Source organism: Drosophila nasuta, chromosome 2R (genome assembly GCF_023558535.2).
Source record: "Drosophila nasuta strain 15112-1781.00 chromosome 2R, ASM2355853v1, whole genome shotgun sequence".
Classification (NCBI taxonomy): Eukaryota; Metazoa; Arthropoda; class Insecta; order Diptera; family Drosophilidae; genus Drosophila; species Drosophila nasuta.
The window spans coordinates 33,546,983-33,574,935 of record NC_083456.1 but is presented as its reverse complement, the minus strand read 5'-3'; the positions used below and the strand labels follow the sequence as shown (position 1 = coordinate 33,574,935).

General features: G+C 42.8%; 2 protein-coding genes across 20 annotated transcripts in view; one reads left to right on the top strand and one right to left on the bottom strand.

The window, feature by feature from the left end:
* Positions 1 to 19: 19 nt before the first annotated feature.
* On the top strand, positions 20 to 20,901 carry LOC132784711 (putative mediator of RNA polymerase II transcription subunit 26). Of its 11 annotated transcripts, XM_060790504.1 has the most exons (11): positions 25 to 189; positions 1,100 to 1,437; positions 2,039 to 2,846; positions 7,233 to 7,356; positions 12,527 to 12,755; positions 14,465 to 16,722; positions 16,781 to 16,874; positions 16,940 to 17,077; positions 17,135 to 17,233; positions 17,521 to 17,947; positions 18,678 to 20,901. In XM_060790504.1, the coding sequence occupies exons 2-11, from the start codon at positions 1,410 to 1,412 to the stop codon at positions 19,087 to 19,089; spliced, it is 4,617 nt and encodes a 1,538-aa protein (XP_060646487.1). In that variant the 5' UTR covers positions 25 to 189; positions 1,100 to 1,409; the 3' UTR covers positions 19,090 to 20,901. The 11 variants fall into 11 exon arrangements, with proteins under 11 accessions (XP_060646483.1, XP_060646487.1, XP_060646482.1 ...); XM_060790500.1 differs by having other exon boundaries at positions 20 to 128; positions 16,940 to 17,233; XM_060790499.1 differs by having other exon boundaries at positions 16,940 to 17,233.
* LOC132784713 (serine/threonine-protein kinase Doa) overlaps positions 20,616 to 27,953 on the bottom strand; it is a 34,002-nt gene continuing 26,664 nt past the window's right edge. For 4 of the 9 annotated variants that reach the window (XM_060790514.1, XM_060790515.1, XM_060790519.1 and 1 more), the window contains 9 exons: positions 24,057 to 24,132; positions 23,322 to 23,388; positions 23,137 to 23,250; positions 22,981 to 23,071; positions 22,747 to 22,917; positions 22,514 to 22,683; positions 22,322 to 22,435; positions 22,042 to 22,250; positions 20,616 to 21,975 (listed from right to left, as the gene is read on the bottom strand). In XM_060790514.1, the coding sequence (XP_060646497.1) occupies positions 21,845 to 21,975; positions 22,042 to 22,250; positions 22,322 to 22,435; positions 22,514 to 22,683; positions 22,747 to 22,917; positions 22,981 to 23,071; positions 23,137 to 23,250; positions 23,322 to 23,388; positions 24,057 to 24,132 (1,143 nt within the window). In that variant the 3' untranslated portion in view covers positions 20,616 to 21,844. Of the gene's footprint in view, positions 21,976 to 22,041; positions 22,251 to 22,321; positions 22,436 to 22,513; positions 22,684 to 22,746; positions 22,918 to 22,980; positions 23,072 to 23,136; positions 23,251 to 23,321; positions 23,389 to 24,056; positions 24,133 to 25,488; positions 27,301 to 27,953 lie in introns of all 9 variants that reach the window. The other 5 variants (XM_060790518.1, XM_060790516.1, XM_060790511.1 and 2 more) reach the window with 3 other exon arrangements.

Genomic DNA, 27,953 nt, shown 5'->3' with positions numbered 1-27,953 from the left:
ACTTGGAAAACAGACTTGCGGTCACGCTGTTTGTACCCAGTTAGTGAATGGAATTTTGGGCAGTCGAAAAATTCCAAAAACAAATGCGCGGATACATATAAGTGAAATAATTAGCATAATTTAGATTCGTAAGTGGTTTGTTGGAAAGCAAAGCTTATGCTTTGTTATCAAAGCATTTGGCTTCTCAAGGTGAACACAAATGAAATGTTTAGTTTTTAAGTAAATAATTCGTGTGCGCGAACGATTCGTCGAGTCGTCAAATCGTCGTCCGTTCGTTCGTTTGCTCGGCTGTCATCAATGTTGCGTGAATAAAGCTAACAAGGAATAAAAATCGCAATTAATTCGTATTTAATTGCTGTGTGGCGCAGTGCATAATGTAGATAAATAAGCGTTTACTCACAACACAATTCGATGATGTGAAGTTTACAAAGCAAAGAGCAATGAAATGTATATTATATGTGTTTGTGTATGAATATGTTGTAAGTGCAGCAGCAGCAGCAGCTGCCAAAAAAGCGCATGTGAAATGCAGATAAGCATTTGAGGTCACTCTACTACTCGAAAGTGCTTCTGTGTGTGTGTGTGTGTGTGTGCTTTTACGTGCATGTGTATTTGTGCTCGGTTAATTCCCTCGTATTCTCATTATAATCATTAGAGCAGAACTCGAAGGGGAGAAGAGGGCAGGTGTCCAGGTGTCCACCACACATGAGCAGACTGACTTGTGTTGTTGAGTCAGTCGCACGCATTAATTATACACATTTGTAAATACACATACATATTATTTTTACATTGCTATGCAAGTTGTTATATACATAAGTGTATGTGTATTGTACATAAGTATATGTGCGTCGTGTCTGGCAAATTGTTCTGCTTTACGCGTTTAATTTTTAGGCAGAACAAATTTTCTTAAAACACACAAAACGTTTCGTTCTCTGTTGAGTGTCGCGTCGCTATCCCCCCTTCGTCTTCTCCACCACTCCCTTCCCTTCTCATTCATTGTATTCGTTGTTGTTGGCTACTGCGACGTCGAAGTCGACGGCTGCTGCTTCATGCTCCATTCACCTACTTTTACGCCTTGCATGCTCTTCGCTCTCTGTTTCAGTTTCTATCTCTGTCTCCGTCGCCGTCGCCGTCGACGTTCGTTTTCTGAATTCCAAATGAAGTCATGAGCAGCAGATTGTATAAAAAGCAACAGAGGCGACAACAACAACAAGAAAAGCTGCAGCAAAACAACAATACAAATATCGTTGTCACTTTATTACAACAAGAAGAAAAAACAAAAGTGAAATTAAGTGTTTAAATACATGAGGTAGAGGAGCAGAAGAAGAAGACGAAGCAGCAGCAGCAACACAAATATGACATGGTCGCGTCTCGTTTATACAATAACTCAAATTAATTGAATATGTTGGCAAATGAGCAAAACGAAAATTACGTTAAAAGGTGAGCAACAATAGCAGACAGCAGTCAACAAAACAGACAAAGACCTCTGCCCGCTAGTGTGAGTGAGAGTCGTGTGCATGAGCATACATATGCATACATGTGTGAGTGTGTGTATACACGCATATTCATATTTTGACGATTGCCTACATACTGTTGTACTAGTCACGAAATAGCTAATTCGTACACAGTTGAGCTCTGCAGCTCGTTTTCGGTTATGGTTATAATTTAATAAAAATTACTTGTTTTATATGTTTATAAATATTACAAACTTGATTTAAAAAAAGTAAAGTAATTTAAAAGAAACATTTATGTTAATGATAAAGATCGGTGTGAGCTAAGGAAGTTTTTATTGTATTCCAAAATTTAAGAGAGTGTCTTAAAAGAGTGTCCGGTTTTCCCAATAATTTGAATATTAGCCGAAATACATACATATGTATGTATGTATAACTTGTGCAGTCACATTGCAAATACAAATACAAAAGTTACCACACTCACATACAGAAACAAACACGCACACTCACATAAACTGTAAAGTGTTTGCGCTCTCCCTTTAACATATTTTTGTGCAACATTCAACCAACCAACGACGTTTAATTTGCAGCCCACAAATCAAGCGGTGTTTTTAACATGGCTGCTGCATCCGCTGGCCAACAGCTGCAACAGCAGCGGCCACAGCCGCCGCAGCAACAGCAGCAGCACAAATTGAATATTGTTAGCAGTGCGGAGACGGTTCAAGCCAACGAGCTGCAGCCCCACCAACAACTGAACATGTACAAGCATCAACAACATCAGCAAATGTTGCAGCAGCAACAGCAACAGCAGCAGCAGCAGCAATTCTACCAACAGCAGCAACAGCAGCAAACGAAATTTGTATCGCGGGTCGTTACAAATGCCGCAATCCAGCCACAGCAGCAACAGCAACAAATCTTACCAGCTGGTTTGGTAAATGGAAGCTCCAACATAATGCAAGCTTCAAATGTTGCTGGGCAGCAGCAACAGCAACAACACACCAACAGTCAGCAGCACATTTTTGTGTGTCCAGCTATAAGTCCGCAACTTCAGCAGCAACAACAGCAGCAGCAACAGCAGCAACAACAGCAGCAGCAACAACAGCAAAACAAACAACGCACCGCGCAAATAAAATTGCCTGTAAAGTGCGTAACATCAACAGCAGCCGCAACAGCAACATTAGCAACTGTTGCTGGCAGCACGCATTGCATGCCAGCAACAATTGCCTCCCGTCAACAGCAACAACATCCTCATCAGATCTACGCCAAGAATGTTGCCAAGACGAACAGCAGCAAAAACAACAACAACAACAACAACAGCAGCAACAACGATGGCAACAATGCAAATTTGGCTCCTGGTTGGCGGCGTTTAACCAACAACAATGAAGTGGCCTACATCAGGTGAGTAGTCTCTCAATGTTCCCTGCATGTTGCACAAGTTAATCTGTGCGTTGTCGCCCTTTACATAGTGGAAGCCATACAAATGTGTGTGGCTGCTTACCCAACAGGAAATGCTCATGTCAAGAGAGCGAGGCGAGTGTCTATTGGCTCGTTGTTCGCGTCTCTCAACTGAGGTGAAATCGTTTGTCAGATTTAGTTGGATTTAAATCCCCGACTCGACTTGAGCTGACAAATGCACCAAACAGCAGCAGCAGCATTGAGGGAACATCAAATTGCCGAGGGGAAGCGATTAGTAGAACAATCCAGCTAATTTGAATATCGTATTGTTTAGAAATGGGTAGCGGGTATTTTGTAGTCAAGTACTCTCGACTTTACTTTAGAGTATTGTCTCTCCTCTAAACTCTTCTCTTGTGTGCACAACGCAACGAATATTTACTTCTGCATTATCTTCAAGTTATCATCAAGCCTACATAATTACAAACACAAATTCAATGTTTACACAAATATTTCGAAAGCGAGCTGCTGATTCTGACTCCACTACTGGTCGTAAATTTAATTGCTCTGATTGCTGTTGATTGTATTAAACTTTGTTTAAACATATAACCGAACACACGCATACATAAGTAAATTAATTAATACCTTCGGTTTCAAGGTTGAACCAGTCAGGATATTTTTGGGTTCTTTTACTTGGCATTTACTTTGCCCAGTTTATTGCTTGTCAACCGAAGTTGCAGCTGCGGTTGCAAATTGCGTGTTGCTGCCGCGCTCTTTCGATGTTTCCCCCTTTTTTTTCACTAGACATGTTTGAGCTTTGGTTAATTTCAAAAAGATAAGCTCTGTTTGCTCGAGTAGAATAATTGACGGGACTGGGGATGGTTAGGAGAGGGGTATAATGAATAGAAATTTTTGTTTTCTTGCTTCTGCCGACTGCTTCATCTTGTGCAGTTGCGCAGTTATGCGTTGACGATTTCTTGGAAAGAATGTTGCAATCATTTTGCAGTCACAGTCGAGGTGCGAAAGGGTCGAGAGGTAAATCAATAATTGTTGCGCAACCATTTCAAAGTTGTTGTTGTCGTTGTTGTTGCTGACTGCGCGGCGTGACGTCACAGTCAGTGGCAGCATTAGAAGACGACTCACAAATGTGACACACACAGACACACGCACACACAGACACACGCACACACACACACATACACATATATCTAAGAGCATATTACGACCGTACGTTTCCAGGTCAAAACGACGGCCGCCCACTGAGGCACGGCAGAAAGTCAAATGGCAGAGACATAAATCATAAATTAGAACCAGCAGCAGCAGCTGTAATGGAGGCGACTCGAAACGAGTCAAGCACCGCAAGGCAGCAAAATGGACAGACAGACAGACGGACGGACAGACGGACAGACTGCAAGGCAAGCAACACGACTTAACGGGTATTGGCTGCAAGAATGCGGAATAGTTTGGCACAGTTTGGCAGTCGAAAGAGCCCAACAGTTTTTCAATTTGCCTGCTACGAGGGACAGGCTTAGACTCAGACCTGGCGAGAGGCTCGTTCGTCTCTCTCTCTCTCTTTTTTCACTTTATATATATCTCTGCCTCTATCCTTGTCTCAGTTTGTTTGTCATTCTATGCTTGTGTTTCTATCGTAGGCGGGGGTTCCTCTAAGTCTACTAGTGCCTCAGTCACTGTGTCTGCCTCTGCGTCCTCATCTTGAACCTTTTCGTCGACAACCTATACAATAAACGCAATATGAGTTACGTTAATGACCCCCTGTAATATTTAAGTTGTACTCTAAACACCTTTCAAACCTAGATTTCTGTCAATTTGGATTAACATTAGTCGACTGTTTCAAATTTAATTCGTCCGTAAGAACTTAACTGAGATTGAGAACTTAATGATCAACAAATAATTGCAATTTAATTAATTGAATCAATATTTTGGTTTATTGCTGATATGAGAGTTAGCTAGTACGATAACAATTCGAATCCAGTCAAAACTATTTATAAATTTACATTAATTTCTAAGGGATCTAAGTGTTTTTAGATATCATATTGAGCTGCACATATTTACATGTTAAATCCCATAAATCGAGAGCTCGTTCTTAAAATATGCAAATAATAATTGGACATTTGGTCTGTTTCTCCTCTATGATTCTTACCGAGCACTACGTTGAGGCTATGTCCAAGGCCAAACAGGTGCGAATCTTTCTCTGCCAGCTTTATTTAATCATTTGAATCGTTAAGGACTGTCGGGAAGTCAGTCGAGTGAGCCATCGACTGGTATTATTAGCGCATTTCGCGTAAATAAAACATTTAATGAGTCTGCTGTGCTGCCAGCAATCTTGAAGACTGACGCTCCGGTCATTATCGTCGGCCCTTAAGACAGTTTACGATGCCAACTGCATACAAATGAAGTTATAAGCTTCGAGGCGTAGATGATTCTCATTGGCAATCGAGACGCTTCTCCCTATTTGCCTTGCCCAGTGTTCGCTCAATTGATGTGCAATCGACTCGGCTAAAGACGTTTCGTTATGGCCACACAACGTTCTTGGTACTCGAGTAATCACAAAATAGCGAAAATCAAAGAAGGGGCAAAAATTCAAAATTAATAAAACAAACCAGTTTGGAGTTGTTTTAGCTTTCAGAGCAGTTCATTGATGAGAATGAGGCTGAGACCAAGACTGAGGCTGAGGCTGAGGCTGTGACTGAAGCTCTGACGTGACCATGGGTCGAAATTACGCCGATACAAAAAGAGGCTACTCAATTGACAATTCTCGCATACTCGTTTAACCCGTAACACGGTTGTTGTTGTTGCTGCTGTTGTCGCTCAATTATGTATATTGTTGTCATCTCTGTTTGCAGTTGTTGCCCTCGTTTCAGTCGTCGTTCCATTTAGTGCCCTTGCCGCTTTCACACTTTATCCATTATTCAGATTTCCCACACGATATGACCAGAAGGTATGAGGTTTCGTCCTCGTCCTCGTCCTCATCTTCGTCCTTTCATTTTCGTGCTCGCGTTCTACGAAACTTTTGAAGCTATTCAACAATTCAGACGCAGAAGCCCTCCTGACGCTGACTCTGCCATGAGCCTCAAGTGCTACTCTTCAGTGACGAAGTCCTTATCCTCATCATCATCATCATTATCGTCATCGTCATCTGCGCCCTTGATTCCATGCTCGCACTTTATAATTAATAAGCAGCCAGCGATGATTTTTCACTCTAATTTTTTAACCCCAGCGTTATGCGCAACAATAAATCGAGTATAACTATTCAGCATTTGCGTTCATGCGTAGCCCTCTTAAGAGAATCGTCAGTCCTCTTGTTCAGATTGAGAAGCTCAATGGACGACGTTGAGCGTTGATCCAAAAACTGGATTGGCTTTAAGGTTTTGCGCATTACGATATTCATTTTGTTTTTCCACTTTCAAAAATATGAATAGAGAACAAAATCAAACGAATAGAACAAATTTGTTTAAATTACAATTTTGTTAAAGTTTTGCTTAAAATACAAAGAAGGGATATGAAATTAGTTGTATTTCTTTCAAGTTTAATTTGTATTTTAATTTCATATTTTAAGTAAAGTAGAGATCAATTGAATTTGTAGCCACTTGAAAACCCATTAAGTCGCGTCGCCTATCTCAACATCAGAGCTGGACTACACAAGTACTCAGCTAGCAACTCGAACTCAAAATCGAACTCACGTGGAGAGCGAAAAACGCTCTCGTGCATACATAAAACCAGTTTGAATTATGCGCAAAACGACGCGCACTTATTTGACATGCGATCAAAACGAGCAGCCAGCAATTCTGATTGGTATTAATTTATGTGCATTGTACACACGTACATGCACTGAGAAAAAATATGTCTGACTTCCAGTTTTCGATATTGAATACTGATATTGCGGACTAATAAATCAATTATGTTAAAAGTATAACCTTATAAATACCTGTAAGTAAACATACAGATATAGCCGGCTTATATTCCAGCTGAAAAATCGAATAGTTGCTCAAGCTTCTCTCAGTGTGTTTGTTTCGTCATGTCAAGCGAGCGAGTGCTCGACTGTCGTTTAACATTGTCATGTTAATGCAGACGACAGAGGTGCATCACTTACACATTATGTTAATGAGCCCGTCTGTTAGTTAAACAGTGCAAGTTGCTTGCTCGTTCAGCCTTTGCACTCTGTTAGTTAGCATTGTTAGGGTTAATTGCTCGAGGGCTGGCCAAGGGTTAAAGCACAAGCATTTACCTACGCCAACTTGACGCCTTTGTAATAGCCATTAGCACACGACAAATTGTTTAATTAACTAATGAATATTCAATACATATAATAGTATTAATTTGAATGCATTCTCGGTATCTCACTAATTCTCTCTTTTTGTTTATTCGTTTCAGCCCCACGGGGAAAACACTTCGAACTCAATTCCAAATCAAGGACTATCTGCTATCACAGGGTACCTGCAAGTGCGGACTGCCGTGTCCACTGCGTCCGGAATACTTTTTTGACTTCAATGCTCAGGTAAGTTGGCGTCTTAACTTGTTTGTTGTTGTCTCATAATTGGCTGTAAATGCCAGGCTGGCTCTGAATAGCTGGCTAAGCAAAAGCCAAAAGCAAAAGACTGAGCTAAACCTAATTGAATGTGCACTGAGCTAACTAGCAATGGGTTAATGCCGCGATGGATGGGATGCTAAGGTATTGCTGTTGCTTGGTGTAGATAGGGGAGTGGAGGGGGGGAGGGCGCACTGAAACAACATTAAAGCGACTTTCACTAAGCGTTGCAGCCATGTAACTGCCGCCTGGCTACACACGCTCCGCCGTCGCCCCACAGCACTCCTCTAGTAAAGGGGGCCCAACAGATGAACGCAAAATATTTGTAAAACCAGTTTGACAACAAATCGGCTGTGTCGACCGTCGACCGTCGACGCCGGCATCGACTGCGACTGCGACGGCTACGGCGACTTCGACGTCAGCTGCACAATCATTTAGCAGCAACACAGAGCGGGCAAATGGTCGACCATCTGCCACTGCTCCAAATTGTCAAGCATTTTCATCTTCGCTGTGTATGATGCATGAATATACACATGCCATTGTATACATATATGAACATACACTATGCGAATGTATGTGTGTGTGCGTGTGTGTGTAAATTGGGTATCGCAGTGAAATCGTTTGCAATAAGATTCGTTTCCAATTGGAGCAGTAAATGCAGCAAAACGAAAGACCATTAACGGTAAATCACACACACACAAAGAGGTTATGCTTCTCTTCGCTCTCTCGCTTCTTGCTTCTCCCTTTCGTCGTTCTTGCACTTCATCATCATTGCATTCTCTTGTTTGCTTATATTTTGCTTACTCGTCTCGTCTCGCTTTTCAGCTGAGGTCATTAATTTAAGTTTATGGTTTCTCTTGAATTTCGCTTGACGTTGGCGCCCCGACTGCGTCAGCGTCGCCGCCCACATGCAAGCAATGTCCTTTTCAACACCCTCACTTGCTCAGGTACTTCTCGTTCTCTCGCACTCGCACACGCATACGCATACACACGCAGCCTGCGTCGATTGTCTTTGTGTTGCTCGTCAATCGATTTTTCGGTGCAATGCACTTATAACTTATCCCGACTTCTCGACTTTTTCTCCTCCTTTCCCCTCCTCTCCACACGACACTTCACTCGGGCGCTGACTTGATTCTCCTTGTGTTATGTGCTTGCTAACTGCTGGCTTTAATGGTGTGCGTGCATATTATCAAAAGGCAGCCGCAATTTGTTTACTAAACACTTTATTGTGCCACCGAAGGAGTCTTCCCTACAGCTGCCACTCCGGAGTTGACCACGAGTCGTTGACTGCCTTGGCTCCAGCCAAAGATCTCTCTTTCTTTCCACCTCTCTCTCTCTCACTCCTTCTCTTTATCTGCCTGTCTTGCTGTTCATCGTTGTGCCAAATGGTAAATGGAAACTGTGCTTTTTCTGCTCTTGTTGACGTCTCTAAGCTCTGGGCACATTCAACTCGCAATGTCTGAAGCTTCCCTCGGTCTCTGGTTTTGCTTTGCGTTTTGGCAATGATTGATGTGTGATGTGGCTCCATAATAATGAAGTCTACGCTCGTTTACTTATTTGTTAGCTTTTTGTTTTGATTATTGCCATTTTGCTGTCACTTAACTTGCTTTTGTGACTTGTGGAGAGGAAAGGTGTGGTAGGTTAGGGATTGCTTTTTGTTTAGCTTGTCTTACCTTGTGTTTGTGTTGCAAGTGTTTGGTGAAAGTCGTCGCCATCAGACACCGCTAGACAACGATATAGACAACGGCAATGGCCACTTAGTGTTGCTGTCAGTCCGTCAGTCAGTCTGCTCATAATGCCGACGATGCCGATGCCGCCGTAAAGAGCATGTTCCATAATAACGTATCGAATATCTCTGCATTGCAGCAATGTAGCGAGGGCTGCGAAGAGTTTTGAGGCTCTGTTAACTTTGCTCAAAGCTGTGACTTTAATGTGCATCTCATGAAAATAAGTATGAATATTATTAGTAAAATATTAATACTTCAACTACATTACATTTGTAATTAATATGAACATTTAAACTAGATCTGAAATTGTTTTAGGAGTTTATATTGACATTTTCAATTGTCTTCCTAATATTAATTACAATATTGGAATCCATTAATTCCTTTAAAATATGTTTTCCTTTTCACATACTTTATTTAGTGAAACTTCTATGACGTATTCAGTAATTAAACATTTCTAAATGCGGTGTTCTTGCTTGCGACTACGGATTGATCTTGTGATCTTTTCACAAGAATATGCCACATTTTGTTCAGCATATAGTAATCAGTGTATGCAGTATGCACATTCAATCGGACAAATTTAAATTCTTTTCATTTCGCATATAGTGATGGGATTTCAATTGAAATATACGATAAATAAGCATTCAATAAGTGCGAAGCAATTGCAATTGATTTTCGCAAACCTACTTTCCTTGACTGTAGGCTGTAGAGTATATTGACACTGTGTAACATAGAATGCATTCTTACACAAAGCATTTGACTGACTTCTATTTTAAGAACATTGAACGCAATTTGTGTAACGCGAGTTGAGCAAATAAATGAAACTTTGGCCCCGGCCTCATATCGCCAGTGTTTGCCAGCCCCTCAGTCTGCCTGTCAGTCAGTTGCTCAATGATATACTACAGTAACAATAACAAACAAAAAAGCTACAACAGATGCCACAGCGAACAAACAAACTTGAGAAGGTCAGCGCTGAACGTCGACGGCAGCTCAAAAATTTATAACTCAATAAAAATCAAACTAAGACTTCAACTGAAATGAAACGAAACGAAAATGAAAAACAAAGTTGTTGCGATGCCAGGGGCATTGTTGATGTTGTTCGTGGTTGCCTTTTACGAGCCACAAAGATGGTGAGGCGCCGCTTCGGACATGACCAACAACAGTCAGAAGTCAACAATCCCCACCTTGGCTACTTATTACTGCTGAGCGTCAAGGCTGCGCTTTGGCGCCCCACATTTGAGAGCAGAGTTGAGAGCATTGCCAGTAAAGTCGAGGCAAAGACAGAAGAGGGTCGACATAATTCGATCCAATTCGATCCGAAATTGAAAGTAAACAGTTAATCGCAGTGCGCGTATTAACACATCCCAGTCCGAATCGCAGTCCCGGTTACAGTTGCAGTTCCTGTTGGGCCACAGTTCTCTCATGGGCCACAGCTCAAATGCGAAGCGGCGAAGCATGTCCATGGTGATGTTGTTGTCGCTGCCGCACTTTTTGGCCAATTTGCATTTATAAACATTTCAGGGGGAATATGGGCTGCAGGGAGGCGACGACGCAGGCAAAATACAACAGACAATTTAGCATATTCATGGCACAACAACGACAACGACAACAACAACTAAAACAATTAGCATTGGACCAGTGACGGCAGGTGGGACGACTACGACGACACAGACACAGACACAGAGTGCAATGGTAATGTGTCAGTTGAGTTGGCATACCCTAGGATGGGGGATATATTGGCAAAGGGTGTATTAATGATGCCCTCATTTGTGCTGCACTTTGATGGGAATGCGGTGCAGGGTATTGCGAAGTCGACTCCTATGAACTGTTTACTAACTATTCTTTGTTGTTGGTTTCATGTCATTTGCACGTCACTTCAAATGTGGACAGGAAGAGCAATTGCCAAGCGAATTTCAGCTTCACTTTTAGGCAAAATTGAATTTCTGGCACAGGATCGACTAGGGAATAGTTGGTCAGCCGTTTCTTGCCACTCATTTAGCTGCATTTTTGCTCTTTTTGGAAACTTCATTAGTCGCAGTTAAATGCAGACAGCGTGGCAACACAATGTGGAGGGGAAAAAGTGCAGCTGACGAGTGAGAAAGAACTAAACTCGAAATTGGAACCCCATTTGTCTTCGGATTTGCGAAAAAATAAGCATCTGCTACAAGACTTCTAGACGACTTAACTCTTGTCCAAATCTTTCTGGCGACTCTCACAAAAAATTTCTGCTATGCAGTTTGAATGCACGGCTTCAGGACATTTCGAATTGCCACCTCTGACTTGGCAGCAATCTCTCTCTCTCTCTCCCTTTGCGCTGCTCCTTGTTCCTTTGGCACATTGCATGTGCACATTGCACAGCACCGAATGTTGGGCGATTTCCGCTACGCGGGTTACGTCATGCATTGCAAAGTGCCAAGTGGGCAGGACAATGTGCAAGAGTGGGCAACACCAAGAGAGGCGAGAAGCCCGACGTCACGGAAATCTTGCAGCACAGTAATGTCCTGACTACAGGACTGTGACACAGCGACGTGACTGAGCGATTACTCACATCCGCCATCGCCGCAAGTTCCTGTCGCAAGTGCGCGCAATTTGCCGAAGGGGGCATGCTACAGAGAAGAAAGAGGGTATAAAAGCTGGAACTAAATCACCAGCAGAACAGGTGGAGGGGGATGAGGCGGAGAAAAGGTGTATCGGTCCGGTCTGCAGGGGGGCCAGCTCATTGTCGAGCCGACTACCGGCTAGGATTAATGCGGACAGGCGGCGTCGTCTGACTACGAACACTCGATGGTCATTATTACGTTAATGAAATCCAACACCAGTCATACAGATATGCAGCTATGCAGCTATGCAGCTATACAGCTGTGCACAAGCTTCACACCTGACCACCTGACCACCTGTCTACCAAACCACCACCAAGAGCCCTTCTCGTCCGCCTCGTTGGCGCGTCACCCACTGACCACAGCTCCCAATAACCACCACCTCACCACGGCCATGTTGTCGGTATTTCTGGCTTTCTGTCTGGCCCGCTGCACATTTCACTTTAATTTCGTCGCAATTATGCATGCAAAACTGCAATTTTTTGTTGCTGTTTTCTGTTTTTTCGACCAACCGTTTGGCATTTTATTACGTGTTTTACAAAGCCCTCTCTCCCTCTTTTCCTTTGACGCGTCGGTTGTTGTACACACAGCTTTAGTTTATTGTATTTTAACTACCTTTTAAGTAAATACACCACGGTGATGTGATCACGTTTGGTGTTCATTTAATTGCATGTGGGAGGAGATCTCTGAATATAAACACAATAAGAAAGCCTATAATTGCATCTATTATTAAAGAAAATAATGATACATTAATTGTACATAATATTTAATGGCAATTTTAATAATAGTCTCAATTGATAATGCATTTCTTGATTGCAGGTGCCCAATATGCCACTGAAAGTGTTGTCGGGAAACAGCCAGGAGTTCTGCTCTCATCAACGGCATATGTTGGAGACTGAGCAGTTACATAAGCCGCAGGGCTTCAAGGACACGGCGAGTGAGGCGTTTGTCACGCTGATGACGACAGCAGCGGTTACTTCGACGACAACAACGACAACCACATCAGCAATTCCAACAACAGCGACAACAATCGAGTTAGTCAATCAAGGTGAGCACTCACTAAATATAGACTATATGCTATGCCTAGATCATTACTAGCTGGCAAATTGCATGCCACATCAAAATGGGGATGTGGTTGATGCTCACGAGCGAGGACATGAATGCATGTGAATGCATGCGAGTGTATTCATTTACAGTCGGTAGGTTTTGTATGGACTTCAAGTGTAATAGCAATGTGCTGACTGCTGGAAAAAGTGGAGAGCAGAGGCTTAGAGAATGATAAAGTGAAAATGCGAGTGCTGGAAGGGAAAGTGGGAAGTGGGAAGGAGGTGCAAGCAGAAGCTGCGACTCCAGGGCTTTGAGGTCGTCATCGTTGACTCAACAGGAAGTGCATTCCTTTCTCTTTGCTTTTCTGCTTTGGCTCTTTCTCATCTGCTGTTTGCTCATTCTCTCTTTGTCCTTTGTCTGGCCAGGCGAAGGACCTATGCAATAACATCACAGAACGTCGAGGTTTCCCACTCTGGGAGCAACTGCAAGCAATTGTTATGCTTATTAAATGCCTTCAACTGTTTAACATTTACACTAAGAAACAAAGTATGCAGAGAATGCGGGTTAACACATCACTGTGAGCTATAGTTGGTACCATCTATTCCTGCATCATCAGATGGGTGGGAAGCTTTTTTCACTTTCTTGAGCTGGGCCATTAAAAGGCATTTGGATTTCAATTTGAGATATGAGCAAACTGTTGCCAACTTGCCAGAGCAGCTCTCAAAAGGCGCCATCGGAATAAATGCAGGAATGAAGGAATAAAGGATTCTGGGTTGGGTGCTGGGCTCACATTTGGGTGAGAAGTAGAGGTAGTGGCTGGACAGAAATTTCGCAAACATTGTTGGAACTTTGAAATGCAAAAGGTTAATTGAAACAAAAACGAGTTGACGGCAAAGTTTTGCGATGCACAGTCGCAGCTATCAGCTGCTCCACTCCATTTAAATCCATGCCACGGGACATGCACGGGCTGGACTGTCGTCAGTGTTGTTTGCGTTCCTTCTCATCCTTCAGCTCAATCAGTGACCATTAAAAATGCTGCACAAAGCAAAAGTTTGCCGCGCTTTTGGAAAATGTTTGCATCTGCGGTTTATTCACCAACTGTGTTTGTGGGTGTGTGTGGACAAGGTGTGTCAACCACAGGGTGTGTCGACCACAGGGTGTTTCGGTGCTAAGTTGTGCTCGGTGCTCGTTAAGCAATCGTAGTAATAATGTTTCACACTTTAATCAAGTAATTTGGGAAGTATTTGTACCTTGTCCTTAATCACTGTCAACGGTTTTCAGTCCTCTGCTACACTCCCATCTTGGCCCACTCCAATTTTGATTTGCTCATAGATTTGCAGAGCACGTCCTCGGTGTTCTGATTTTATTATACTCGGCTTTTGCAGCTCGGCAACCATTTGACAGTCGACGCCATGTCTCGTCTGTCCCCAACAGAAAAACGGGGATGTGACCTTTAAGGACTCCCTTAGCTTGTCCGTGCTAAGGGGACACGTTGCGGACACTTTAAGGACATCTTGGTCTGCATAAGCAATGACTTTGACTTTTGATTTGTTTGACCGTGGGATGTTTAGTTTAGAAACAGACAGAAAAGGACACCTAAAAATCATTCTTATACTTACTTATATATTTTCTGTGCATATTTATGTTTGAATCATGGTTTGGTAATGTGCAAACACATCGCTAATTTTTCCTCTTTTATTTCTTTTGCAGATGTGAATTGTCTCAGTTACCCAAATAACAAAAACAACAATAAGATGGCTAGTAGTTCATCCTACAGCTCCACAGCTGGAACATCAGCAGTCCAAGCCGTTCCCTTGTCTACTCCTGCTGCCGTAATGCAAACTAGTCAAACATTAAATATGGACAAACGACAACCAGCTGCTGCAACAGCAGCTTCTGCTTCAGTTTCTTCTGTTGCCGCCGTTGATCATGTGATAAAACTAACGCCACAGGCCTCGAATTCTGCAACTAATTCAGATGTTCCTGCCACACAGCAACAGCCCAATTTTAAGGACGATCCAGCAGGATATTTGCAGCAACAGACGACGTTGCTGCACAATACGCTGAACGTGGGATTAGATGCTAAGCCGGTGGTCAGAACGTTGCAGCAGGAGACTAGTTCCCAGCAACAACAGCAGCAGCGACAGCGAATTCGCCGTCTTTCACTGTTTGCCGGTGGCAAGTGGGAACTGGAGTCGCCTGCAGCATCTTCAACTGTCGTCGCATCGCGCTCTCTTCATGTAGATACTGCAGCTGCCTTTGCGCGCCCGCTGAACCCACAAATCACAAGCATTACGGTAGTCCCCGCTCCACAGGAGTCGCCAGTGTCCAGCAGCGCAGTTGTTGAGCTGGAGAAACGACCAGAGCAAGTTGGCGCCATTTCGACGAGTCACGACAGCCCTAGGCACAGCCTCTCCTCACCCACAGACTCGCTGGACTCCGCCAAAAGCACGCCGTCGGCATCGCCTAAGCCGCAGCCGCAGCCACAAACCCAGCTGCAACTTCAAGTGCAATCCCAGGCTGGTGGCCAACCCACAACCCAACTGCGTGTGCTGCGTCAGCAATGTCAGCCTCTACGACAGACTATGAACTATAATGGCAACGGAGGCACGACACTCACTCGAAGCATAGTGACGACTACGGCTGGAATTAGTCGACCGGGAACCACGCTGAGCAGCGCAAGCTCGACGGTGGCGCAGCTGCAGTCGATGGCCCATAATAGTGGCGGAAACCAGCTGATCATGACCTCATCCGGCCAATTGCTGGTGATTCCCTCGACGAGCAAACAGCCAGCGACATCTGCTCAGCATCAACAGCAGTCGCATCCTCAACAGCATCGCTCGGCGCATCCCAGTGGCGGCTATATTGTTAGCCAGCCGTCGGCATTGCTCAATACGAACGGAGCCAAGGTACTGCATCATCAGATCATCGCCAGCTCGCAGGCCAGTCAAATCAGTCCGGCTGCCACCGCGCCTCCCCAGACTGTGCTGCTCAACACGCTGCCCAACGGCGGATACATCGTGCACCAGCAACAGCAGCAGCACCAGCAGACGACAGAGCCTCAGCAGCTGCTGGCGCTGCCTCAGCAGCAGCAGCAACAGGTGCAGCAACAGTTGCCAGTCTCGTCACCAGAGGCCAAGCGAAGACCACGCAAACGCAAGAGCTCTGTGAGCAGCACGCCTCCTCCCTCGTCTTTGGGCATGGCAAAGAGTGGCGTACTCAGCTCGCCGACGACTGCCAAGACGCATTCCCCTCAGATCTCGCCCAGCATACCTAGCCAAGCTCCTGCTTTGCTGCAACAGGCGGCCAATGCGGCAGCTGCTGCTGCAGCAGCAGCCGTTGCAGCAGCTCCTCCGCCAGCTCCTCCACAGTTCTCCCAGCAATTCCAACTGAGTCCAGGCATTCAGGGCATTGTAGTCAACAAACCGACGGCAACAGCGGCACCGCAAACGCAGCAGCTGCTTCTGCAGAATGGCCAAATACTGCAGCAGGTGAATCTCATTGGACAGCAGCTGCTCATGCCGGCTGGACTGGTCATGGGTCCAGACGCCACGCTCTTGCAGATCCAAAATATGCCGACCACAAGTCTACTGACTCCTCAGGGACCTGTGATGCTACGCACTCCCTCGCCTCAGAACAAGCCGTCATTTATATCGCCCAGTACCGGGGGACAGCAGTACATTGTGGGTGCCAACGGGCAGCTGAGTCCAATTGGCCAGATCTATTCAACGCCAATGGGCCTGGTGATGCCGACAGCACAGCAGAGCGGGGCTTCCTTTGTGCAAGCAAGTCCCACGGCCACTATTCAAATTCAGCAGCAGCCACAACAGCAACAGATGAGCCTGCATCCCAGCTACGTCGCGGATAGTCGTCAGGCAACAGTAGCTAGTCCTCCAGACACTACTACATGCAGTCCGAGCAGCCCAGAGCGGCCTCCTAGTCATCGGAGCAGCGGCAGCGGCGACATGGTTTGCAACTGAAATCTAGTCAGTATTGAAGTGTTTTATAATTGTTGTTAATTCACAGGTGCAGTGTGTCTCGAGTTCGGAGCCGGATGCAGCGATCTCGCCCCAAAGTGCTGAGAGCCGTCTGTCACCCTCTTCAACGGATTGTGAGCGCAGTGAGTTACTAAACGAAAGACGTATAAAATCACTCCATACTCAAACATCACTATATCGCTTACAGGCGTCTGCAGCAGCAATGTCTTCAGTCAGCCAATCTCAATATATAAGGCGACGGAGCCAAAGATTCGACGCATTCACATTACCTCGCAAGCATCATCAACAGATGGCAACCACCTCGGAGTAGGAGTTCTGGGACAAGGTATGCGCATTGCCAGTTCCACCGGCTTATCCATCTCATCATCGTCATTGTCAACAGCGACAGCTGGTAGCCAAGTCATTCACCATCAGACCCCATCCAACAGCCATCCCAACTTCTATGTCCATAACCGAAAAGTAGTTAGCGTTGACTACCAGGGTAAGGCATAGTCAGTGTTTTGATTGCAGCACCAAGTACAGCACTAACAGCATCCACTAACAACCATCACAATCTCAATCACCATCACCATTATCACTTGTGTATATGTATCTAAACCATGTCCTGCACTTGTCGCACCCCTGCATCCCTTTGCACTCTGCTTTTGATGTTCATTTTTGATTTACTTTGTGTTCTGTCCGGTATTGGGTGACGGGTATCGGGAATCAGTATTTGACGTCGAGTGTCGGCTTCACTAACAAAGCCGCTGCCTCCCAATCTCAATATAGAGTCGCCTGAAACAACGCAGCCACCACCCTTGATGGAAAATCCAGCGGCCGGCAGCGAAGTGATCTCCCTTAAATCTAAGTCCAACTATCGCACGCTAACAAAGCGCGGCCGTCGACCACACAGGGCCAACAACGTCAACATGACAAGAGGCTCGTCAAACGCAATGGGACTCACAATGCTGCCACTTCGCACGTTTGCTATTGGTGAGCTGATCTGGGGGCCAGCGCGAGGTCATCCTGCCTGGCCGGGAAAAATTGTTAAGATGCCTGACGGCGTCTGCACTCCCTCGCAGCAGTTCGATCATGTGTGGGTGCAATGGTTTGGAGGCGGCGGTCGATCCACCTCTGAGCTGATACCGGTCAACTCGCTGCAGAGCCTTTCTGAAGGTTTGGATGCGCACCACAAGGCCCAGAAGGATACTAGAAAGTGAGCATTACAGGGGGAGGGACACTTCTTTTTAAATAGGCAGGGAGAGGAAGGGGCTTCATCAGATCAGTTAAATATTCAGCATCGCAACCCAACTACATAATATCTTTGAGCTGAGACATTTCGAAAGTAAATTCTCGAAATGCTTTTCACTTTTTAATCAGAAAATTACTCAGACCTTCAATTAATTTCTTCGTCAAATGCCTAGAAAAGTTAGATGCACAGATGTCTTTCGACTGATTGTTTCACAGAACATAAATCTGAAAAATGTATTATATTTTGAAGTCGCTGTTGTAGAATAAGATATAGTACTTACTTTATTTTGTAGTTTGTGAATTGCATTTACATTTGCATAGTAATCGTATTTGATTTGCAGATTTAGTGACAATTGGTATTTGAATGAATTTTGCTTTAATTTTTTATTTTAATTTTCGTTTTGATTTCGCTAATTAATATTCTTGTTTCTTTTTTTTTTAATTTCGCGCTGACCAAAAATGAAACACCTGCCACTCGCCGTGTGTGTGTATGCGATATGCGTATGCATATATATATATATAATATATGTGTATAACCCCTATGTGTATATGCATAATAATCATCATCACGTCAACATCCAACCACTCAACCGACCACCCAACCAACAAAATTTAAAACTGAAACAAAACCTAAATCGAAAACAATACACACACATACACCAACTATCAAAAACCAAAACCAAAAACCCACAAAGGAGCCGCAAATTGAACTCGCAGCTTGAGCGAGCTATTCAAGAAGCAATGACTGAGTTGGATAACATTTCAGCAACATCGGCAGCCACAGCGTCAGCCAATGGTGGCCATCAGCTGCAGCAACAGCAGCAGCCAACATCAACTAACAACAGTAATATAAATAGCAATGGATTAACTAGAGGAAAACGAGTGACTCCAACAACTGGACAGACGAATACTAATTGTGGAAGCATGACACTGACCGCTAGCACAGCGGTTACTCTCACCGGACTTTTCAGTCCACAGCAGCAGCAGCAGCGCGCCAAGCCAATACGAATAGCGCCGGCACCGCCAACGGGTGTGTCGGGAGCTTCAGCTTCAACTGCAGCAGCAGGAAATGTATCGGCAGCGGACATTTTGAAACTAACCAAATGACCCGCAGTGTCGACGGTTCCGTCGACAGTAAGCACAGGAAACTATACGCTCTTTATTGGGCATAAGTAGAGGCAGTTGTCCATAATAAAGTACTATATAAATGTAAGCTATATATACATATGTATGTATGCATAGCATATAGTCAAGTCAGCTCCCTCTGTCAGTCGCTTTGGAGTTCGTTGTTCTCTATCGTTTTCTATCGTCTTACGACTTACGACTTGCTTAGTTGCGCCCTTGCGGCGTTGCCACATCTCTGAAATAGACAATAAAACAAACAAGAAAAATGTTAACGAAAAGAAAGTTACAAAGAAAAATGTTCTAACAATAAGCAAACCATATTTTTTATTTGCTTTTTAAAGCAAAGTTAAGTTGTTTTTGTATATACAAAATTGTATAGAAGATCAAAGAGAATACTTATTATTATATTATTACACAGATGTAAATGTTAGGTATTTATTTATTGCATATAATTTATAGTTTTAGATATATTTTTTGTTTTCGTTGCAATCTGTATACTTATTATTATTTAACTAGATAGTATAAGCCGATGTTTAGCCATTAAGTTAAAACCAGACAAGTTATGCATATTTTCAACAGTTTGCCACATTCTATAAAATCCATAGTGAAAACGTGAGAATTGCTAATACTATTTCTTAATTTGAGATACAAATTAAATTCAAACTTTCGTGACATTGTACTTTTAAATAGAATCCAAAACTCTCAGTAAATGAGTCCGAGAATTTTATTTATAAATTGTTATCATTTTTTGTCATTAAGTTCAAACAGCCAATTAATAATTTCAACTATGTATTGCTTTTATACCTAGGAAAAAAATTGAAATCAAACGAGAATTACTGATACTATTTCTAATTTGAGAAACTTATTGAATGAATGAATATCTATGCAAATATTTACGTTAAAACAGAATCCAAAACAGTAAATGCATGAGTCAGAGAATTATATTTATAAATTGTTATTATTTATTTAGTTGAACTATTGTAAAATTCTAGAAACAAACAACAAAACCAATTCACATATAAACACGTAGAAAAAATCCAATAAAACGAACAAAAATAAATTCTAAAATAATCAAAAACTACATAAATTGTTTGACAAAAGATAAAACCATGATGAATATATATTTTCTGGTTGGCCATCATCTGTGCTATACTGTGGCCAAAGGACATCGTCGTAGTCCTTCGAATTGCTGAGATATACCGCGTTTTCCAATTGTTAATTTTCACTGCTCTGCCCGCTGCAAAAATATTAAATTTTCTATAGCATACTTTGAGGGTGCGCCAATTGAGATCGTCATTATTGGGACGACCAATAGATGGCGCCACTAAATACGTCTACTAACTGCTGATTTATGTTCGCCTGGTATTTCAGTTACTGAGTTGCAACATTTGGTACATTTACGCGTAGCAGATGGTATACAGGCGAACACAAATGAGTAGCATAATATTCAAATCAAATTACGTTAGGTTTGATGCGATGAACTCTTTATGAAATAAGCAAAATATATATTGTTTTAATTGTTTATTTAAATAACTTGACAATAATAGTGGTGTATGTTCGATTGTATGTATCTTATATGCTGATTGATCGGGTTATTAAATTGCAAATAACGTAATTTATAATTAATATTTATGTAATATTAAACTAATTCACAATCATTTGAATTAAGTATGTGTTCAGTATATGACTGTATACTTGTTTTACTCTCTTGTGTCCTTTTGTATTTTGTTTTTATTACAATATATTTATTTAGTATCCTTCATTTGTTTATATGGGACCTATATATGTGAGTTTCGGGCTTGCAAAAACGTTATTCATTGCCTTTGGATGGTTAAAAGAAAATGTACGACATAGTCTAGGTAAAATGACTGGCTGCTAATAAATTTAGATAAAATAGTATACAATGCACATACTGCACACGAGGTGTCACAATAATTGATATTTTACAATTGTAAACATGTACGGGGCTATATAAGCTATGTAGGTATGTGTGCGATTGGTAAAAGTTTGCATTAACTTACAACTCACGCACTTGAAAATAGCATTTAAATTACATTTAGTATAAGTTGCAAGTCTAGTTCGCCAGCATGTGTATTTGCATAGATATCAGAACTAGAGCGTGTTATTGATATTCTTACATTACATTTACATTGGTAGGTTCTTCTTCCCTTTAATTTAATTTAATTCATCGCAGTCACGAGCTGGGGGTCTCTCTTTTATCTCAAGGTTAAACGGGACACAATTAAGTGGCGTTTACATTTATATATCAATATAAATTTAAAGGTAGACGTCTGTGTCAGGAGGACGACTTTCCTATCAATATTATGTATGTCCTTATTATGCACGATTTGGTTATCATAACAAAACAAAACACGATTGGCGGGTAAATGACACAATGCACAGATCGATTAAATGAAGCAAGCAGCTTGCAGCATGCACTTAAGATCTACTAAACAATTGGGTTTCTGGTTTTGTATAAGTTGTCTTCTATACGAGTCAAGTTTTAAAGTTTCTAAACAGACTTTAGCACTTAAATTAGGGATCGCCATTTGTATTATTATCATTTATGTATGTAATGTGTATATTATGGCAGCTCATGTTGCTGCTTCCACTGCTGCTGCTACTCTCCGATGTTACTTGCCTGGCGACGGCTCTTCTCATTGTGTATATATGTTTGTTGTATGCGTGTGTGTTTGGATTAGCGTTGTTGTCAACAATAACCAAATCGCTGTAATTCTCATCTGGACAAGCTGTGCGACCGCTCGCGGCTACTGCTGCCGGATGACAGTGGTTGCTTGCTGCTGCCCATTTCGCCAACACGCTGATGCGGTGGTAGTCTGTCGAAGAACGGGTGTCTCAGGGCCTCACCTGTAATATTAGAGATGTTTCAAATATAAATATACTAGTCGCTATTATGTATCAATATTTTCTCACCTAACGTGATACGCGACGACGGCTCGTATTCCAGCATTTTCTTGATTAAGTTAAACAGTTCGCAGTGATCCTCGCTATCGTTCAGTTGACAGAGGAACAACGGCTTGCAGTGATCTCGCACATAACGCCCAGCACTGGACTTCTCGTCCCAATCTAACTTACCATGATAGAAGTACTTTGTCTTGGTTTTGCTATAAAGAGTGTGATTGCTATACATTAAACGATTTCAATGAAGAGAACTGCGCCTTGGGAAATAAAAGCATGAGCTGCATTGTATTACCGTGCCATGCGATAAGGTATTTGTCCAAGGATACGCTCCATCATAGCCAAATGTTCACGATTGTCATGCGTCTGGAATAATGTGATGCCCAAATATAACTCAAACAAGATACACCTGCAAGGAACAAATAACGCAAATAAGTTATCGCAAAGAATACATTATTATTCTACAAGTATGGGAACGGCAGCTTACCCGATAGACCAAACGTCGCAGGGCTGCGACCAGCCCAATTCCAATATCACCTCGGGAGCACGATAATGCCGGGTGGACACAATTGTGCTATGATGTTCGTGGTCGAAAGTGGCAGATCCAAAGTCAATTAAACGTACATCTGTACTTTTGACGCGGCGCACCTCACGATTCTAAAACGGAATACGATCGAAAAATAACATATATCGATAGCCTAATGCTGTATTTCAACTTACAATTTTATGATTGTAGTGAGAAGTATATTCAGAATCTACAAAAAGAATATTCTCAGGTTTGAGATCTGTGTGCGTTAAACGATTGTCATGTAGAAACTTCACAGAGTAGCATAATTGATAAGCCATGTGACGCACTTGATCCAGAGAATACGGTTCGTAGTTGTTCTCGCGCTGCAAGTAGATCGATTATATTAGACAGACAAACTATGTATGATTTTACTCAAGGCTACTTACCAAAAAATCGAAAACACTAAGACCCAGCATTTCAAAAACAATGCACATATGTCCATGATAATCAAACCAGTCAATCATTTTGACGCACAAACTGCAGAACAAAAAATGATTGCAATAAATATATATTACTGTAATATAAAGTATGTTGTAGCTTACTGATCGCCATGAGGATCCTTCTGTGCTATCTTCTCTAAGGCGTTGATCTCCAGTTTGGCAGCCTCGCGGTATTTCTCAACATTCTTAATGATTTTTAAGGCCATGCAAAAATCACTGTAAATCATAACGAATGATAAATCAAATTGCATTTCCACATATACATTAAGATTAATTATTTGACTTACCGTTCCATGTCTTTGACCTTAACAACTCGCCCAAAAGTACCTTCACCAAGGGTGGCCATGATTTTATCTGAAATGTGGCAAAAAGATGGAAATTGTAGTCGCTTGATAATCAACAGGCAACATGAGGATATTTTTAATTTGCGATAAAATCTAAACTTGAAACTGGGATTTTCTGAATATCAGATATATGCAAGCACCCCGAAGCTCTAAACTTGAACTACTTTTAAAAATGTATATTGAAAAGTTTTCATTTTCGATATTATTTCATTAATTATGCGCCAAAAGTTTACGATATGGATTTCTTTATGTGTATGTGAGCCTAAGTGTATTTGTGTGTTTTAGTAGTGTGGGAGAAAGAGAGAGGAACTCCAATCTTATTATTATTATCTCACTGAGGAAAAATGTTGTAAAGGTCTCGTACTTAAGCTGCAATTCTTTTGTTTCTTTCATTCGGAAAATTATTAAGTGAAATAATGTGAAAAATTTTGTTGCGCTTATTGTCGCGGTCGGTTTTTTGACGGTTTTGTTGAAAGATAATTAAGAAATAATAAAGAAAACTTGGAAAGTTCAAAACTATAAGAGTTATGAGTAGTAGAAGGTAAAGTGCGGTAGTCTCTTTTTGTTTTTTTGGTCTTCTGTATTCGTTTTGTTTTGTTTTGTTTGACTTGAAAGTAGTTTCTGATAATCTCTAAACATAAATATGGAAAAATTAAAAACGAAAAAAATGTCACGAACATCTGTGATGGAGAATGTCTCCGTTGTGGTAAATTAAGTGACCATCAGCATCATCTTGAATGACGGGCTTTGCTGTCTGTTTTGGGCGATCGTTCGACGACGTTGTTATCGAGTTGTTGGGTGGTGACGATTGTGTCGATAGGCGATGGTGGTGCGATTGCAATTCGAAAAGGCAGGCGGGTGCATTCGTCCGTTGGTTTCAGTTGAATGCCGCAGAAGGAGTTTGGAAACGTTGTTGGCGACGACGACGGTGAATTTTTAGCGAGTTATGTTTAAGCGTTTTCGGTAGAGGGTTGCAAGACGTAGTCGTTGTTGGGGGCGAGGTTGTTGAAGTTGATGGCAGTTACACAGACGAATACATAAGGTGCGTGTGTGGTTAAAGTATGTAATTTGAAAGAGAGAAAAAGAAACAAAAAAGAAAGAGAAAAAGAAAAAAAAAACACATTTTTTTGGGGAGAGTGTCCAGAGTCCAGTATCCAGAAGGGTCCGTATCCAGCCAATTTAGATGATGGTCCCACATTAACACATTGTCCATCAGATGATCCCACGTTGGCACCACATTCCAATTCCAGATATTTAAAAATCACCATAGTGTATTTCACAATCAATCCGCAGAGTACACCCATTCCAAAAACCAACCATTTACATCATCATATCATCAAGTTGTTTGTACATCAACCCATCATCATCATCATTGTGATTTTCATCATCATATTCAGAAAAAACACGAGAAAAATACGTTTCGTTTGTTCGATAAGAAAATTAGTTCGGACAAATGTTTTTTTTTTTGAGTTTTTTTTGAGAATTGTGTTTTACATAAAGGGTTAATATTTTTTCAATATATAAAACATTTACAACAAATAGCATATAACATCTTTTGTATATATAAATAGATATATGCATGTAGACACATATGTAAATATATGTACGGGGAAATGCACAAAAAAGCAAGTGCTTCTGTGTTTTGGGAAATAAAAAATACAAAAAAGTATAGGAAAACAAACAAACCATAAAACACTTGGGCAATAACAAATTGCATTCGCTTACTGCTATAATATGTTGTTGTCTTTTATATAACATTAGTTTTCTAAACTGTTTTCAATTTACTTTTGTATTTTTATGTGTATGGTAAAAGAAATATTAGGCATTTGATTTGTTTAATAGTATTTTTAGTAGAATCACTCTGATCAAGTTTTCTTACATGCAAGAACATTACATTAACATTGAACTGTTAGTTAACATGACTGCAGTCTGCGCGCTGTTAGATGACATAACTGTCAGTTTGCTGTAAGACGTATTGAAGGACTTTAGGGTCTTTTGGGTCGGTTAAAAGCCAGGAGCGGAGCAAAAGGAGCAGGAGCATGGTCAATAGCTGGCGCGATTCTAGAAGCTCAGGCTGCATTTGCCCAAAATAATGCATCGAGTGGCTTACAAAGGTCGAGAGTGTCTTTGGAATGCGAGACCTATGGAACAATGCCGATGAGGTGGCACTCTTGGACAGCAGGTAGTGATCTTGCTGCTGTAGATAATGCGACGACTGATGCTGATGTTGATGTTGTTGCTGCTGATACGTATCAAGGGGCTGCTGGCGCTGGTAGAGTGAGCTGCCCTGGGCATTGGAGCGTCGATTACTTGCACTGTAGACATCGTTCAGGTAGTTTGATCCGGTCGCCCCGGGTTTGTAGCGATCAAATTCACTTAGCACAGCAGCTGTCCGGGAGCTGGCTCCCTGATAGCGCTGCTGCTGTGCCTGATGACGACGCGTATCCGCCGCAGCCAAGCGCGCCCCAATGCCTCCAAAGGCAAGGGCGCCTGAGCTCGAGGAGTGCAATAAGTTGCTGGGTCGATATTTGGACAGATCAGTGTTATTGCTGCTGTTGTTGTTGCGATCTGAGTGGAGCAGAAAACGACTCTTGTTGGCACTGCTGCTGCTACTGCTGCCGCTGCCTGCGCCGATGGCTGTCGCTGCCGTGTCTTGTAGAGAGAGGTTAGAGAGAGCAGAGGGGATGCTGGGGGTGCTAGTATTGGATGAAGAGGTCGAGGTCGTGTTCTTGGTACTGTTTGTGGTTGTTGTTGGGTGTGCATCTTTGAGAGAGCTTGTATGAGGTTGACTGTCTGAATCGTCTTGTGCTGATGTTGGTGTGCTCTTCGTGTTTGTTAGTTGGACATCAGGCCTGAGGCCGCTATCCGCTTCGTCGGAGCTACTCTCTGACGAGGATGAGCTGCTTGTATCGCTATCATCGTTAGTTACTTTTTTGCTGCGCGACTTTTTCTTTGGCGCCTCCTCCTTGAGGGCAGCCTCTCGATTGGAAGCTGCTGCTGCGGCTGCTGCTGCAGTGGCTGCTGCTGTCGCCTTATCAATTGCTTCAATCTCTGCAGCAACTGCAGCTGCTTCTGCTTCAGCTGCTGCTGCGGCCATTGCTGCCTCAGTCTTTTTCGCCTCTGCTGCCACTTCTTCCATGCGTTTCACACGTTCCCTTAGCTCGCGTCGCTTGCGCATGCGTTCCTCAAACTTCTTTGCCTCCAGGAACTGATTGTCCTCACGCAGAAGCAACAGGATGGCTGCATTATCCTCTGACGAGCGGTCGTCGGCCAGAATTTCGCGTTCCTCTGCTGTCAACTCCGCTGGAGGAGGCGGCTCTCTGCGGCGATTAGCGAATCGACTGCGAGTACTAGAAGAACTGGCACTCTCATCAATGTGCGAATCTGTGCCCAGCAGATCGGTCTTGGTTCGCCCATAGGCTCGATTTAGACGCTGTGTGTTTAGCGCAGAGTCTTCGTTTGCCCCTCTCCGAGTGTATCGGCTCGACGGGTAGCCAGTTGCTCCCCCTGCTCGCAAAGCATCGTGGTAGTCGTTGTTTGCTTGATAACGATTGCCATAGTCCAGGGGATAACTGTCGTCCAATAGTCGATTGCCGCTGGTCGTTAGATAGCCGCTGTCAGTTGAGTCAGCCATGTTTCGATGGCGTTGGGCGCGAGTTCTGTAGGGAGTTCGTTCCTTGCGATCGCCAGCATTGAAGGAGCTCGACGATAGCTTAGGTTTGCCCAGATGATGAGAGGTGGCGCTGCGCAGAAGTCCGCTGGAGACAGCACCGTAGTCATCAGGTTCGAGAGTCTTATCCCGATCCTCTTCATGGCGGCGACGTCCAGCGGTGCGTTCCAATATATCCGAGTATTTGTTCTCCAACCGCGAGACAGCTGACAATGTGGGCGTCTTGTCTTTGTCGAGCAGCAGTTCGCGACGCTGTGCGTCACAAAGAGAAACGAAGTCAAACCAATTGGCAGGGATTTAATGAAGAGAAGGAAAGTGCTTTAAACTTTAAAGCAGCGTTCGTGTGAAGCCAATGGAAACGCCGGCGTCGACGACGACGACTATGAAACATTTCACGCTTCGACTGAGGCTCGGATGTGGAGACAGTGACTGTGATTCGAGTCAGAGTCAGCTTCAGATACAGGGCCAGGTGGAACTCGAGACTTGGTAGACAAAACACACACTTAAATTGCCCATTTCGGCAATGGCAATGGTTAATAACAGTGCTCTAGCTTGGGCTCTCTACACATTGTTTCACACAATTTCACTGGCATTTAAGACTTCTATCCAGCTAACAGAGCTTTCTCCAACTAAATATTTCATTAAAAAAGGGGGTGGGCGTTATTTTTTTTGTTTTTGGTTTTTATTTAGAACGCCTGGCGAAATCTAAACAAAAATCTTCGGCACGCCGACCTTCAGAGTTTATATATAAATATATATCAGAATCGTGAAACTGTGAATAGCTTTTTATTATATGTAGATCTAATGCGAGCCAGACAACTGAGAGAGTGAGTGAAATAACGAGAGAGAGAGAGAGAAGTGAAAAAAGAGCGGCGAAATGCACGGACATTTGCGTTAGAATTGAA

Excerpts from the sequence above, each read along its gene's own strand:
- LOC132784711 (XM_060790500.1), top strand. The coding sequence starts at position 1,410 with ATGAGCAAAACGAAAATTACGTTAAAAG. Across the intron at positions 1,438-2,038 it reads AACGAAAATTACGTTAAAAG|CCCACAAATCAAGCGGTGTT; the intron begins GTGAGCAACAAT and ends TTTAATTTGCAG. Across the intron at positions 7,357-12,526 it reads TTTTTGACTTCAATGCTCAG|GTGCCCAATATGCCACTGAA; the intron begins GTAAGTTGGCGT and ends TCTTGATTGCAG.